The sequence below is a fragment of the Dermacentor silvarum genome, chromosome 3, assembly GCF_013339745.2.
Source record: "Dermacentor silvarum isolate Dsil-2018 chromosome 3, BIME_Dsil_1.4, whole genome shotgun sequence".
NCBI lineage: Eukaryota > Metazoa > Arthropoda > Arachnida > Ixodida > Ixodidae > Dermacentor > Dermacentor silvarum.
In genome coordinates this window covers 164,212,691-164,228,913 of record NC_051156.1, presented here as the reverse complement: position 1 = coordinate 164,228,913, position 16,223 = coordinate 164,212,691, and the positions used below count along the sequence as shown (strand labels likewise).

The window sequence follows — 16,223 nt, the reverse complement described above, 5'->3', positions numbered from 1 at the left end:
CTGTGTCTTTCCCTTGACCTCTGTTTTCATTGTCCCCTTTCTCATGTTCTGGTTTAAATTACCGAACGCAATAAACTAATGTGTTTGCTGTTCCCTGATATGCGAATTGTTCACTTCTATCAGCTGTGTCACATACGACTGAACATCAAACATTATTTAATAACCTAATTTATGTAGTAATTATAGTCGATTTTCTAAACTATCCACAGCTGAAATTTTGCTCTAGAATCAGAATTCTGAGGCATCAAATTTGGCGTACCATAGAAAATGGTATGTCAGGCTTTGTGGGGTTAAGCACATGTGCATCATAACTTTATGGTCTTTGATAATGAATGCCTATTATACATGCTGTGGTGTTTATGATATCTAGATATGTATGTGACTTTCAATGTACCAAAAGAAATCCTGGTTGCACAGTTGGTTTAAGTGTAAATTTTTGGGGTAAGATCTTAGGTTTGACAATGGCTGAGTGCCTTTCTTTTTTCAACTTCTTGTAAAGATTTCATTCTTGGTGTGAGGTGATCAATAAGAGGAAGCTTCAGCTCAAGGCCAACTTCGATTTCCCCTTTCAAATATATGTGAAATGCAGAAATGTTATTAAATAAGTTCCAAGCCTATTTGGTGAAATTTCTCACATGTGAAAAAGCTAAGTTCTATTGATTGTAGAAAGCAAGGCCTTAATTTAGGACCCCACATTTTTTACTCATATCGCTAGAGATGTGTTTATTATAAAAAATATGAAGCACGAAGTTTAGGACTTCATAATTCAGCGCCAATAACAGTAACACTTCTGTACACCACATTTGGTAAAGCATCATAAGTAGACAAATACACTATCAAATTTACAACACACGTGAAATTGCTACGCTGTTTACGGGGGCTTTTGCAAAAATCATACTATTCACAAATTAGCAATATATTTCAGAACAATGCATCATAAATAAGTCGTTACCACTTTAGATATCTCGACCAATGTCATTTGCAGAAACTGCGGCATCGCTTTTTGATAGCCGATTGACAGAGTAGTAAAGTTCACTTTCTGTCAATTCTCAGCGATGGCCTAAATAAGGAAATACATTCCCCATATAATTTGTAGGTTATAACTTTTTTAATGCAATTAGCATTCCTTGGGTACTTCACGGACTTTCCAGGGGCTAACAGTCTATGTATATATATATATGTATATATATATATATATATATATATATATATATATATATGTATGTCTATGCTCATAGCCATTTTCCCACGAACCTGGGTCTCTGGGTAGCCCATGGTCGCATGGGTAGCACGTCAGGCTGCTGCGCTGAGGGAACAGGGTCAAAATCAACTGTCGGTCCAACCGGGGTCACTGGGTATATATGGCACTGTGTACCCAAGTGCCGCTATTCAGCAAACCTCTTTCACGCTGACATGGGTCACTGTAAGATGCGGGACTGGGTAGGTACCGTCGTTCGAAGAAACTGTTTGACGCCAACTTGAAGCCCTGGGTATATGCCACTTGGTCTGTGCTGGTCTTCAGTTACCCTCTTTGATGCTAATTTGGGTCACTAAGTATTTGCCACTCTTCAATGAATGTCTTTGACACCAACTTGGTTAACGACATAATTGCCACTGGGAATTTGCCCCCCTACATTGACAAAAATTGCAGCAGAACCCATCTCACAATGACTGTCGATGGCAATGCATTAGCACTGAATCAATATAGTGATCAACATATTGCCACCATCGAAACGAGTTATATGTATGAGGTATGCACTGCAGCGGGACTACTCTTTCGTGCTCATCAGTTAAGTTATCCAGCTAAGAACACTCCACGCCACCTAGCGCCGCCACCATGAAGCCTGCGTGTGGCCTCCGAAATGCATAGTGCGCCGGTGCATGCAAACGCTGAGAAAGGCGCCATGCGACAACCGGGCTCATCTCTCCTGCTTATTTCTGGACACGCCGAGGCATCTAATGGCACAGACGAGGAGTCCACGCGTGGCCTCTAAGACGAGAAGCGCAATGGGCTGGTGCCTGCGAACACTGATAATTGTTCCCTCGCATGCTGCACACTCTGTGGCACATACTCAGTGACAAGTTGGCGAGATGTTAACTGATGAGCGGCATGTACCCAGAGACCAAAGGTGGTCCATTGGTTAGTTTTGAACCGGGTTCCATCAGCACAGCAGTCTGATGCTCTACCCATAAGACCAAGGACTTCCCAGTGAGCCAAGTTGGCGGGAAAGCAGTTAGAGACACAGACAGATAGATAGGCATGTAGATAAATAGACATACAGCCCCCAAAAAGTGGATGAAGTACCCTAAGGATGTTAATCGTGTTAAAACTGCACTATTATAAGTGGTTCTTAGACCGAGTTATTACTGTCAGAGTCCAGCTGGGTCCCTGTGCATGGTGCCAAGTCCAGTTGTCTGGACTCTTAGACACGTCTTATGTGGGCCACCAAGCCGTGGTTGTGGCCACGGTGTAGGACGCAGCTAGCTCCTGCGTTGGAGCGGTTCAGCTGTTCCAGGTGTAGAAAAAAAGAGGGTGGACGTTTGATCAAGACAAAATGTGTCGCGAAGAGCATGCTCAGAGCAATTTCCAGCTAGTATGATGTACACTGGGGTATTTGCCACATGCTCATTATGCTTATACAAAATCGTATAGTCTACAGACCCATTTTACAACTGCTATGAGAATTACGGGGTCCCGTCGTTATGCAATACCTAATGTGTGTGCAATAAAGAACCCTAAAGAACAGAATTACAAAACTTCACATGCCAGTGTGCTTGGTCTATTTTCTGAATGTGGTGTTGGATGACGCAGTGACGCAGTGAACGCTCATACTGACAAAGCAGGAGCAGACAAATTCTGGCCATCAATATAATGGGTCCACAAACGTATGGCACCACATGAGTGTCAGAGATATGCTAATGTCTAAAACAAAAAATTGTAGGTTTCAGTGCTGTGGCAGTACTCACATATGTTGAACATCCTTGCTTCATGTACATTCGCATAAGCCATACAGAGGTCACACGAGTAAGTGCACAGCGACATTTATTTTGCCGAAACATTTATACAAAGATACTCTATCTCAGAGTTGTACACTATAGTCAGGTACATGCTAACAACAGTTGTTTTTTGTGCACCAGAAATTTGTTCCTTTAATTCATTGTACATAGGAGCTAAAAGCAAGGCGATGAAAGACACTTTGTTTTCTGCACCCCTTACGTAGCTTCCCAGAATCCCTGCCAAGTTTCCCAGCAGGTATTTTTTAACAATTTTCAATGCTTATTATTTTTTTTTTCCAGCAACTTAAAGTTTAACATAAAACAAGTCACAGGAAGTTGACAAAGGACATTCGCGACACAGCCATAGTGTGATTTTGAGTAGTGGGGATGTGTGCCTCCCAGATATAATTTCCACAAAAGCAACCTTTTTTTTTTTTTTTACAGTTTACTTCATATTTGCTGTCCATAAGTACACCTGCCATTGCTGGTTTGATTCATGATTGCATTGGCCACAATTTGGCAAGCGCAAAGAAGACCAGCTCCCAAGTACAGCTTTAGCTTTTGTACACAATGACACCAAGTATTCAAAATAGCCTAGAATCGTCTAGTGCGGTGTTTGACGTTGTCCAGCGGATACCTATTAACCGGAAATCACTCAACACGTCAAGCAACTTGAGAAATTGCGTAAACTATCTGTCTTGTGAGGGCTTTTCTTTTTCTTCTTTTTTTGCTTTACACTTTTATTAAGTGCACTAAATTTTAATTTAAACAAATCAATTGTGGTCGTGAGACCACAAGACAATGCCGCACAGCCATCTGTACAAATTTTAATCAGCGAAATGTGTGAGAACACCTCAACAGAAGTTGCGATCACAAATGACAACATCAAGTTCAGCGTTAACCAGCATGGACGGCTACTCTGCAACAACAACTCGGAGGCTTTAAAGTGGAATGCAGACACACAACTATGCACTTGTGTAGATTCACCTTGTCCAAATTTTCGAACAGTCACTCACTTGAGATCAAAACAATCCATAATCACACATGTCATGCTAGCACTGACAGCAAGATGAAATTCTTGCACCAGCACAGTTCCAGTCGTGGCACGGTAAGACGAAATTTGGCCGTAAAATACCACCAGCACAAACTGCTGACCTATCAATCAACTTGCCAAGTATTTTTTCGCTAAGGTTTTGTCTGAGGGAGTCCCAATGTCGTTTGCAAATATTAAGCATCAAAGACTAAAATGCAGTTAATACGCTGAAGGACACAAACAAAGCAAAGAAAGACGAAGAATGCAGCGCTGATTCAAGGAAAGGTCTGCTCGTTAATCTTAGACCTCAGAACTGACACCATACAAGAGAAATCTTTCAAATTTAGGTACTACATGAGTCACTACCATATTTGCAGCAATATGACTGGGTGGTGGACTTTTTCAGGCCGGAAAAATAAAAGACGTCTTCGATTTGTTGTCCAGGGCTGCTTAAGGTGCTGCCTTCTATCAATGTGCATTGGCATACGCAACGTCTTGGGCAGTCCAGCACATCAAATCAAAGACTCAAAAAGATAATAAAATAATCGGTGGTTTACTGTCAAATTTGCAAGGGACATGATAGTAAAACCTGCGAGAGCTGAGATGCAATCTATCGGCATTATGTACGAATCACGGTTCATCTTTTGACAGCTCGGCGGTTTTTTGGTTCGACCTGCACCGACACCCAGTGCTTGTTAGACATCCAAAATGATGTTACTGTTCAGCTGCACAAAAATGTAAAAAAAAAAAAAAAAAAAAATGTTACACACTCTATGCCTAGCTATGAAATGCCATAAGTGGGGGCTCTGGGAACACAAAAATATTGAATGCAAATGCATTATTATTCAAAACTACAAAACATGGACGTCCATGTGCGATCTGGGCATTAACCACGCAGAAAGAAACCCAAAGGAATTTCGTAATGTTTTGATAAGGAATAAGCATGTTGCAGTATGCCCTTCATTCGTAAACACCAAGTTGACAGTCGGCATTCATGCCATGTTCCGTTATTCACGTGTTGGCATCTTTTGCATGGATAAGTAAACTAAATACATAGGAACAGTGTGAACACATAGCTGCTAATAAATACTCTGCTCTGCAGTCACAGCTAGTTTTATCTAGTGTGACCCAGTCATCAACGAATGGGAATATTCATGTAACACTGGCCAACATTTTGGTAGCGATTATACATAGTTTCTATGGAATGGGTGGCGCTAATGCAGGTAGGTCCAAATAACCGAGCAGGTCTGAGAAATCTGGCTCTCGCAAGTTGATCAGCAGCTGCATTTGTACTCTTTTGAAAGCAGTACTTTCCTAAAGTGCATGCAAATAAGAAAAATGCAAAGTTATGATGTCATTACACAACAATGGCCAAGCTCAACAATCTTGCGTTTTACGAAGAATTCGCAAAAGTTAGAGGTATGCAAGCGAATGCAGGAACTAAACCGCGTGCTAGCACTCCCATTCTTTCTTTGCTTGGTCCACATACTCCTCGCTACAGTTTCTGTTTTTAGCATGCCACCCAGAGTCGTTCAAACAGTTGTGACACATCCACCGGAAAGACACTGGTAGCAACATTCAACAAACACTGGTACGACACGGGCCAACAACACTGCAACAGTTACAACAATAACAACAACAGCAGCAGCGGCAGCAGTAGCAACAATAACAACGATGGTGAGAGGCATCGCCAGTGATGCTTCCGCATAAAATGGTGCCACATTAGCGACGTGCATTTTTATTTCAGGAGGCGTCTCATCGTGGACAATGAAGAGCTGCGGTAGCCACCACCAAAATGGTTCCTGTGGGATAGAAGCATTACACGTGGAATTCACTGCAAGGCTTCAATATGAAAAGAAAAAAAAAGTTTTAAGTTGTCTGTTTCAAAGTGCACAGCTGCGACAGCGCGAGCTTGCACATTTCCTCCAGGAATCTGCTGCACTGAATCTTCTTTCTGTTGGTTTCATTTTTTGCCTGATTGCTTATAGTAGTGGGCTCGTAGGAGTACACTGTGTAGTACACAACACTTAAAGGGGTTCTGAACAACACCTCAAGTTTGGTGAAAAAAAACACGGTCTGTGGATAGCATACGCTGCTGTGAACACCTCAGCCAAATTTTGCAGTCGTGTGCGACGTGTATAGCTCGCAAGCGGAGCACAAAGTCACCTTTTTCTCAAACACTCTCTTTTCAACAGAAGCCTGCTCCTCACTTTTTGTGGGCTGCTTTATTTCATAATATAGCAGGTTCTCATACGTGGCTGCTTTTGGCCAATAGCTGATATCAATCAAGAAGGGTGTTTGGATCAGTGCACTTCTTACTGTTACTGTGTATATTTAATGATGCAGTTTAATAAACAGGCTGAAGTAAGTGATAATCTGCTTTCAAATTTCAACAATAATTACCGTATGTACTTCTGGAAGAAGCTGACTATCGTCTGCTCAAGCTCGGTTGCGGCCGCCCACGTAGAAACTGAACTTTGGCCACACTGCTTATGGGTGTCAGAGCCGTCCGGTGTCGCTAATTTCGGCTAGTTTTGAACACTCAACTAATCTCAAACCACGCGCAGCTTAAGATCAGACCATACTCACGCTTGCCAGCACGTGCTCACTCCTGGCCACTCCTAGTTAGATGTTAGTTGATGCTTTGGCAGACTTCGCTTTGTATTTAGCTTTTGATATTGCTTCAAAACGCGCATCGTAATTTCCAAAATCAGAAGTAGTGGCGTCTACGTGAACATCCAAAATCAAACTTCAACTTCGCGCCACTCTGACATTCAGTAGGCAGAGTGTTGTGGGCACGCCCCGCTCTGCCGTAGCCTTCGAAGTGCAAGGCATTGAAGACGGAATGGAAGCACCGCGAAGGGGATCCTATACAACCTTTAGTTGCCAATAGCTCCGCTTCTGCTGAGCGCATTGAAGTACTTTTTGCAAAAAGTATTTCTGAACTAGCCTATTTTAACTTCAAATGCATTTCTCGAGTATGATAAAAAGCGGTTCAGGGCCCCTTTAATAAAATACTGAAATATTTTTCTTGAAACATTGGAAACAATCAGGACGATGTCTTTCAATAAGTATACATTGCCAAATGAAAAAAATAAATAAAGAGGGACATGGAATAGGACACATATATACTTAGGATATAAAAAACAAACTACTTGCTTTCCCCATTCCCCATTAACTCTTTGGTGCCTCTCAGCTGGGATTAGACAAGAGCAATGCCCTGCCTACTGCTCCTTTCCTTTAAAGCCAAGTTTCGTTAACAGCCCCCCACAGTTATGCGTCCGTCTGTCGTTTCAGGAAAGCTTTGCTTTACGCATATTTTAACATTACATGCATTTAATTTGCATAACTTTTTTATTTATTCTGTGGTGCATCTATGGTCACTAGTAGCTCTTCAAGGTTGGCACCTGACAAAGATCCCTGAGAATGACAAACAAGCAGTGACAGGAAGGGCAGGACATGTAAACAAGCACTGCTTCCCCATTTCCTGGAATATCTGGAAGTGTACACATGCGTGTGCAAGCTTTTGCTTGGAAGTTTTTCATGGTGATGAACCATCACCACATGGCTGACATCTAGGGCCAATGTTTTGGCTACGATGTAATCACTAACATGGGGCACGTCGGAATGAAATGGGGGCCTCCACAACTGCAGGACAGAGTGAGCAATCTTTTATGTGAGATTGTGCTGCGTGCAGCATGTTATTTGGCTCGCATGTTCACAGCAGCAGTGTCTATAGATGGGGAACATTTTCTTAGTGTGAAGAAAGTGTTCTGATGCCCATTTAAGCATGCAGTTTAATAACGACTATGGTAAGACAATGCCGGGTGCCACAACAGATGTGGGCATTTGACATGATGCGAACTACAACTTCAAGCAGTTGAATGTCCTTTCTTTATCGACAGACAGTAGTTATACTCTACCGACCTTGTAAACCACATGCATTGGCTATAGGATGAGTTGCAAGCAACCCTTAAGCATACATTCTAACGACTATGGGGTAATTAAATGACTGCTACATCAAGGTCGAACATCAATGTACACCAATTGCCGACAGGGGTAGTTCTTAAGTAGGAATCATGTTACGAATCATGAACATGTTACGACAGACAGTGGTGCCAATGCCCGACACACCCATGAGTGAAGAGCCCACAACTGTTGTCAGTCCCAAGTGGCCACTGAGCAAAAACAGTTTCAGATGCTGTAAACAAAGAGAGCTTGCCTGCCTGACCATATGGGCTGAAGGAGCATGCAGCAACTAAATAAAAATATTTTGCTGAAGAAGCTGTTGAAACACAAGAAAGGCTTCACCCAGTCACCAGAAGATCGAATGAACCCCTGAGAAGAAGCACAAATGAATCAACAAGCAGCGTGTAATGATCTTTGCATCAAGGGGGATTACGTTTGGAGACAGGCATCTGATGCTTAAGCTTCGCGCACATTGCTGCCTCATTCCAAGCCAGAGTCCAAGATGGAAAAGACCGACACCCTTGTATTCAGAAATGAGATATGTGACGATTTTTATGCCTGCAAACTTAACAATAATACTCATGGTGCTAGTGAAATGGTACCCTACCTTAAATACACAATGGCAGTATACATGAGTTTTTCTGGTTTTTTTTCTGTTACACACATTTGCAACTTTTCCTTCTTTTGTTAACGTATCTGCCTTAATATTACCCCATTAACACTAATCCCATAATTTGTGGAACTATTTATGCCATTCCATCCCGAGCTAGCTAAAGTGTCTCTGATAAACACAAACTGAAAGTTGTGAGGCCAGTGGCAGTTATATTTGATATGTCTGAACAATATGCTCCCTGGCCAGAGACTTTCAGTTTGCGACAGCTTCCCTTGTTACAGTTTTGCAAGAAATGCAGCTAGACTCGAAGTTCTCCTTTGAATCTGTCAAATGGAGGGCAGCGCCACCCATCGGTTAATGCTGCGGCTGTACTTCAATAGCACCTTACTTACAGCGCAAACGAAACAGACAGAGACTAAGGAAGGACGACACTGTGATGAGTGAGATGCGCGAGGCCACGTGCAGTGAAGAAGAAACAAAATAATAACCAAGAATGCATGGAGGTGAGGTAAGTGTTTGGTAAAAGATGATGACAGTCGAAGAGCGCCAAGCACGAGAGAATGTGGCACAAGAAACAAATAAAAGGAATAAGAGCCAACCACTGGATTCTATGGAGCTCCAACGAGCCAATTGGTGAAAAACACGGTGCTCCGTAAAAGACCAGTCTTGTGGAACGAGAAAGAAAAGGATGAAGCGTATCGGCAGAACGCGGCGGAGCAACGCAGGAAGGTCGGCCACTGGACCAGGAGCTGAAGACAGGCCATCTAGTACCGGATCGGAGCCACCAGGGCTTCACCCGACCAGGGCAACTTGTCAAGCTGTTCCTGCGCTTCGCGACTTCACCTGGCCACGGATTTCTACCACGAGGCTTATGAACGCCTGCGCCCATAGGCGGAACGTGAGCAGTTGGGCTACCAGACGAAGATTATGTACAGCTTGGTCTCCCGGCCGCTTCCATCCTCAAGGTTCCCACTGCGATGCCCGTGTCTCCTCAGCCGGCTGAACAACAGCGCTCCAGCCATCACCAACTGGTTGCTCAGCCTCAACACTGGTTAGGCAAGATCGTCGCCACTGTTATCATCGCCTAACCCCGCCAGTCTTGCAGCGGTGAAGTGTTCTAGATGTGACTGAACAGCAGTTCAAGACACGTACTGTTAGCTGTGTATTTAGTCTCTGCTATTCTATTTTTGTTTTTTGTGTCTATTAAATGTTTTGTGCATGTCAGTATGAACAAACGACTTTGTCCTTGATCGGATGCTCAGAGCTACTGCCTCATCGACCCGCTGTAAAACTAAATAAGAACTGCATCATAGACACAACACCAGTGCTGTAAGTAAACATGCAATTGTACCGACTCATCCAACTAGCCATAGTACTTCAATAGTTCACAGCAGTTCCCAAATTTAGCTTTTTTAAAACTCAAATGCAGTGCAGTAAACAAGTGCTTCTAAGGCAACTACTGATAACAGAAATTGTAAAGATGCATCACTGAACTTGAGTGCCTGCTTCATTCAAGGAGCAGCTCTACTGCCTTACATTCACCAAATCTAGGAAAAGCATTTTTTTTTTTTTTTCCACAAAAGACAAGCAAACAAAGTTTTGAAGCCTAAGCTGATTGATCATTTCATGAATTGATCAGTTGATTGATTAACTGATTGATTGGGTTTAACCTCCAAAAGTAACACAGGGCCTGTGACAGACACTGTAGTGGAGGGCTAAAATTTTAAATTTGGCCCCCAGGTGTGTTTTAATGTACGTCCAATGCTCAGTAAAAAGTGTTTTCTGCATATGCCCTATTGAAATGCGGCCAACACAGCCACAAACCAAACCGCAACTTCGTGCTGAGCAGCACACCACCATGGCCACTCTAGGTGTAGATTAGAAAACCCAAAATTAATCCAAAGCCTTAACTACAGTGCCCCTCATAACCCACTGTACAGTTTTGGGATGCTAAACACCATAATTTATATTTTGGAGCCATAGTCACTGATGTAGGTAGGCTGATGTAGTGTTTCTTGAAAGTGTCCTTCAACATTCCGAGATGTTGCATCCCACTGAGTTTAGTTTCTACATCTGCGGCTGCTATAGTTAAGGCCAAAAGCAAAGTGACCAACCTGAAAAAACAGTGACATAGACTTGTGACCAATGAATTCTACATTTTATATCCCAGGTCTTCGACATTCCCGAAGCCGGGTAAGCATGCAAGTGGTGTGTTTGCCACAGGTGTGCTGAGGATACTGTATCCAAATCACAGTATTTACTGAAGAATCTGGCAATTTCCGCACGCCTTCGTTGGAAGTGCCACCTGCAGAAAACTTAAACATGCAGCCTAATGAACAATACAAATCTGCGGTGCCCCCCTCCCCGTTCAACATGACTCCTCCCCTCTGGTATTTTTTGTGAGAAGACCAATGTGAACTTAAAAAGCAAATGAAGTCACCTACCAGTGGTTGAGGTAATGGAAGAGATGGTAGAAGTCAAGCCTCTTCTCAAAGCCTGGCGCCTTGGGTATAACCTTGAAGTAGGCTGAGTAGAATTTGGCATCAAAGCCCCCAAACAGTTTTGCTATGGACAGCTCAAACTCAGCATGTCCATAATACGATGCTGGGTCAAATATAACTGCAATGAAATAAAGTCATTCAACGTTACTGCTAACCAATCTTTTTTTTTTCTTTAGCTTACTTAAACGAGAGACACAGATATATGGTGAATGAAGCAAGCTGTAAACAACTTTTGAAATATCTGCATATTGTTATGTAACTAAAAGTGCCACAAACCTAACCAATAGTTACACTGCGCAATAGGGCATAAATCTTCTTAAGATATGAATAAAACAAGCATATTGTCACTGAACACACAACACTCGGAGGCCAAAACATTTCTTTTAGCGATTTTGTGCATGGACTTAACAAGCTGTAATTCAGAAATACAGTACTAAACAGAAGGAGAGAAAAAAAATGTAGAACACCGCTACAGCTCCCAGATGCTCAAAGTGGTGGCACAAGTACTCAAGTGTTCTACCAGCAGGGCTACTTATTACACACACCTACTGCGCCACATTCAACTGCCTTGGTTACATTCATGTGCAGCTGGCCAAAGCAACACACAAACAAAGCTGCAGATGATGATTCATGCAGTGTGCACAATTTATTAACTGTCAAAAGTGCACCTGGCATTCCTTATGCTGGGTTACACCCTGATACAGCCTTAAAATGTGACATTACTGTCACAAATACGGCGTATTTCTATTTCAGCCTCCGTACAGCGCTCGACCGCTGGCGCCACGCTGCGCCGCTCGCACGTACCGCGTTTCTAGGTGGTTGCTTTCACCGAGGGCGCTCGAACGCAATCATATGGTTCGCATGCTTGCAAACCTGGCAAGTGTGGCTGTGTGGCCGAGTGGTTACGGCGCTCACTTCAGGATAATACGTACGCGGGTTCGAATCCTGCCCTGGTTCGATTTTTTTTTTCATATCACGCTTTCTTTTTTTTTTGTTTTCCTGTCTGTTTGCCAGCGCGGTAGTTTGAACCCCGGTGCCACGGCGGAAGCCGTGGTGCCGGGCGCCGACGCGAAGCGGCGGTCGTTGGGGTGTTGCGGAGCGCAGCGTAGCAACACCCCAAATAAAAAAATACTGCTCCAGTCAGGTAGACTGCTCCCTCCCTGATAGTGAGATTATATTTGGATCATCAAAACAGTGATGCGTTTATGAATACCACCGATCCCCTAACAGCAGGCTAGTCACCCCCAACCCAGCGTGTTCTCCGTCAACGCCTCCTCCGTTCCAACGGCGGCGGCTAGAAACATGGTACGCGCGAGCGGCGCAGCGCGGCGCCAGCGGTCGAGCGCTGTACGGAGGCTGAAATAGAAATACGCGAAGAGGTATGGTATGAACACCTTATCGGTGTTCCAGACCATTATATGGCTTAGCGTCTTGCAGTGAAATAAAGTAATTTAAATAATAAAATTAAGCAAATGTGGTTAGAGGCATGCAAAAACAACGGCAAACACCATTATGTACTTTCAGTAACATTTACAACAGCACTGCTCCTGGTCGGCGAATCAGCAAGGCACATATCAGCTTGTACTTAATAAGTAGCACCTCAGTGTTAATACCATCACGGTGCAATGACATGCACTATAACCTCCGGGGGCACAGTACTGACGTGTAACTTCTTGCCAACATTACATAAACAATATATAAACAGCAAGTGGACTAGTTGTGGTCAGTATAAAGAGCTTCACCAGCACTACAGCACATAATAAACAAGCGAGATAAAACAATAAGTGCTTACGCACAAAATGTGAAAATCTACACCATGCAATTATCCATTTACGATACGAACAATGTTTCTGCTTTAACAACAGCAAACATTACTGAGAATAATCCAGAGAGCTGAACACTGTGAAAATAATTCCAGAGCTACCTGGAAAAGCTGCAGGAAAAGGCAACTTTCAATTGGAATAATCTTCACATTAGCACCAAGTGAGTAGACGTGTAAGTAAACCAAGTACACAAACACCATCAAGTATGTTTAAAGAACTATCAGTCATGCACATAAAATGACATTGCGGCACTTAATTGTTAAGCAAGTGATCACAATGTAATAACAAGTATGAATATCCCAATACCAAAACTCATTCATTCACTCATTGTACATACGACAAAGGACCCAAAGTAACGAGAATTTTTTACTGAGACATAAAGATAGCTAATAATTTGTTTGCAATATTTATTAACACCGTAAGTAACAATGACAATGCTATATTTTCATAAATGATACCTCCATATTAAAAAATACCACTGAACTATTTTTCCAATTTACATGTATTTTGTGTCATGATCTCTTTTTTGTGCCTTTCTTTCTTCATTGTGAACCGAATATTGTATTCTGTTTTTGGGCACATAATTAAACAAGTTCAATTCAATACCGCTGTGCGGGTGCTAGACCCACATACTACACAATCGTCCCTATCAGTTGGCCAAGCAGCGTCCTTGCACAAAGTTTCTTCTACTTACGGCGATGCTTTTTTTGAGCCTCTGTGACCGTCTGTGTGAGCTTTGTGATGTCAGATGTCAAAGAACTATGTATATCAAGTTCTATTCTCTCCAGCGAAAATTTTTTACACATTGTGACAGATCTAATGTGGTTAACTAGAATAGCAGCGATATAGGCTTACTCGGTCCATCCTCGTACTCGGCCACATTTCCACCCCACAGGTCACCGTGAATGAGGGCGGGCTCAATTTCCAGGCCCTCAAAAGAATGGACGGCACCTTGTGGACTAGCTGAGACCACAGTTCAGGGGCTTCACGGTCATGGTACTTCTCTTGAGCCATTCTCACCTGGGCTTCCAATGCGCTGCCGGCAATAGAATTCCTGCACAGGGCCAACACAAGGAAGTGACCACCAGCAACATGTCAAAAAAAAAGATGGGGCAAGTTTTCTGTTTCTGGGTGAACCGGCTACAGTTTAAAAAAAAAGTGCCCTGTGCATTTTCACAATTACTGTAGTCACTTTGTTTTTTCTTACTTAAGGAATGCTCGCACCCACCACAATAGCCCAGCAGCTATAGCGTTGCGCTGCTAACCTTGTGGTTACAGGTTCAAATCCTGCTGCTGCAGATGCATTTTGATGGGGGCGAAATGCAAAAATGCTTGTATACTATAGATTCAGGCACACATAAAAAAATCCCAGGTGGTCAAAGTTAATCCTGAGTCTCCCCACTATGGCCTGCCTCATAATCAGATTTTGTTTTTGGCACGTAAAACAACAGAATTCAATTTTTTTAAACGTAGTGTTTGCAAATGTGGTATTAAACTGAATCCACTGCTACATGCTCTCCCTGTGCGGCGCTTGAGTGGAAATCAGCCAGTGGTATAGCAGGAAGAGTAATGCACTCTAAGAAAACAATGACCAATTTGTAGTGAATCTTCTCTTTCTTATCGCTCAGTGAGGATGGAGTACTCCAGGCACAAATGTTTTCCAGCTCCCCAAAATGTACACATGTACAGAGTTATCACGCATTTGTCTAAATTATCCATAGACTTCTTGTCAATGCCTTAATCTTTATTGGTAAGAACAGTGTTCCCAGTGATGAAAAGAAAAACATCCACAGTCTCTTTTGAACTTTGGCCACAGGAGTCAGCGCCAAACAGAATTTATAAATTTTGATATCAACTGCATGAGTGTCATCTATGTATGCACTACTGAATATTTTGCAGCTCTAGAAACACCGTGCACATTAAGGACAAAATACTTCCGTACAAGTGCTTGCTTACTTAATCTGGCTTTAGCACCACATCTTGCATAAGCCTAAAACTGCTAGTTACTCACACACATACTTCAGGGAATTGTTATCTATAGTATGTGTGCTCGTTCTAAGAGATATAATATAACCGAGCCATGATATAACGAATTATCGGAGATAACAAAGTATAAATCTAAAACAGTTCTTGCCAATATGTTATATATGCTTATAACAGATATATTATCGATGTAATGAAGGTAGTTATTCTTGTGTTGCATGCAACATTATATTGATGTTCGAATGCCAATGTCCTGGTACGGTCAGGGAACTTGCATTTCCAACACCTATAAATGGCCATACAATGCAGATTTGGTACAGCAGACATTATATATAAACATTCATTAATTTCAGCATTTAGCTTTTTTTTCTGTTCTGTCTGTTTTAACTGTTGGCAGGAGCTACTCATCATTATTATTATTCTTCCTCATCCTCACACTTTCATTGTAAGAAAGACAGCTAGTCTTGGCAAGTGTCAACTTTAGGAATGTAATTACTATTATTTATGAGATTTGTGTTTACTTTTCAAGGCTATGATGTGTGCACTCTATGGCAGAGGTAAATCCCAAGCATTGCACTGGGGCACTATCTGAAGGTTACCATGACCAAACATTTGCTCCAGATGGGCTGACAGCCACAACTGTGGTTTTAATTCAGCTAATGGACAGCCTTTCTTCTACTGAGAATTTATTATTATCATTTTTTTTTTCCAGCACTGAGATTTTGGAATACTGAATGTCTAATTTACAAAACATTTGTTCTCTGGATTGCATGCCCTTATACTGAATTCAACTGTCATCAGAGAGGATATAATTATGTCCTGTGCATACTATATGGGAGAAAACAGTCAATGGGTAATTTTATGCACACACTGTTGAGCGGCTTGGCATAATACATATCTTGGGAACTGATGTCCTGAAACCACTCTGTCCCCTGTTTTTTACCCTCCCCCTTTCCAAAACCAACCCACCGCAGCCCCTGAAGGACACTAAGTGAAATAAAGAAGTTTAAACAACAGCTATGTACAATCGGATCATAACATCTCTGCTACATACCAAAGACAGTACATAACAAGATAAATTAGGTGTGCAAGGTTCTTATTAGACACAAGCCATGGTCTTGCGTGTCATGATGATACCACCAGCACAGTTTCTTCTGTTTTAATCACTTCATTTCTTTATCTAAACACAAAACAGCCAATCAAAGTCCCCTATTGTAAACTCCATTTCCTTAGGTTTGCTCCCTTTCTGGAATGTACTCCACATTCAAATATATCGTCAGGAGATTCTGCAGCAACTTACCAAA

At 42.3% G+C, this 16,223-nt stretch overlaps 1 protein-coding gene across 1 annotated transcript in view; it reads right to left on the bottom strand.

The window, feature by feature from the left end:
* Nucleotides 1–3,017: 3,017 nt before the first annotated feature.
* Nucleotides 3,018–16,223, bottom strand: part of LOC125944398 (ketosamine-3-kinase-like) — a 14,084-nt gene continuing 878 nt past the window's right edge. The window contains 5 exon segments of the mRNA XM_049664830.1: nucleotides 3,018–5,832; nucleotides 11,057–11,231; nucleotides 13,792–13,873; nucleotides 13,876–13,965; nucleotides 13,967–13,990. Of these exon segments, the coding sequence (XP_049520787.1) occupies nucleotides 5,769–5,832; nucleotides 11,057–11,231; nucleotides 13,792–13,873; nucleotides 13,876–13,965; nucleotides 13,967–13,990 (435 nt within the window). The 3' untranslated portion in view covers nucleotides 3,018–5,768.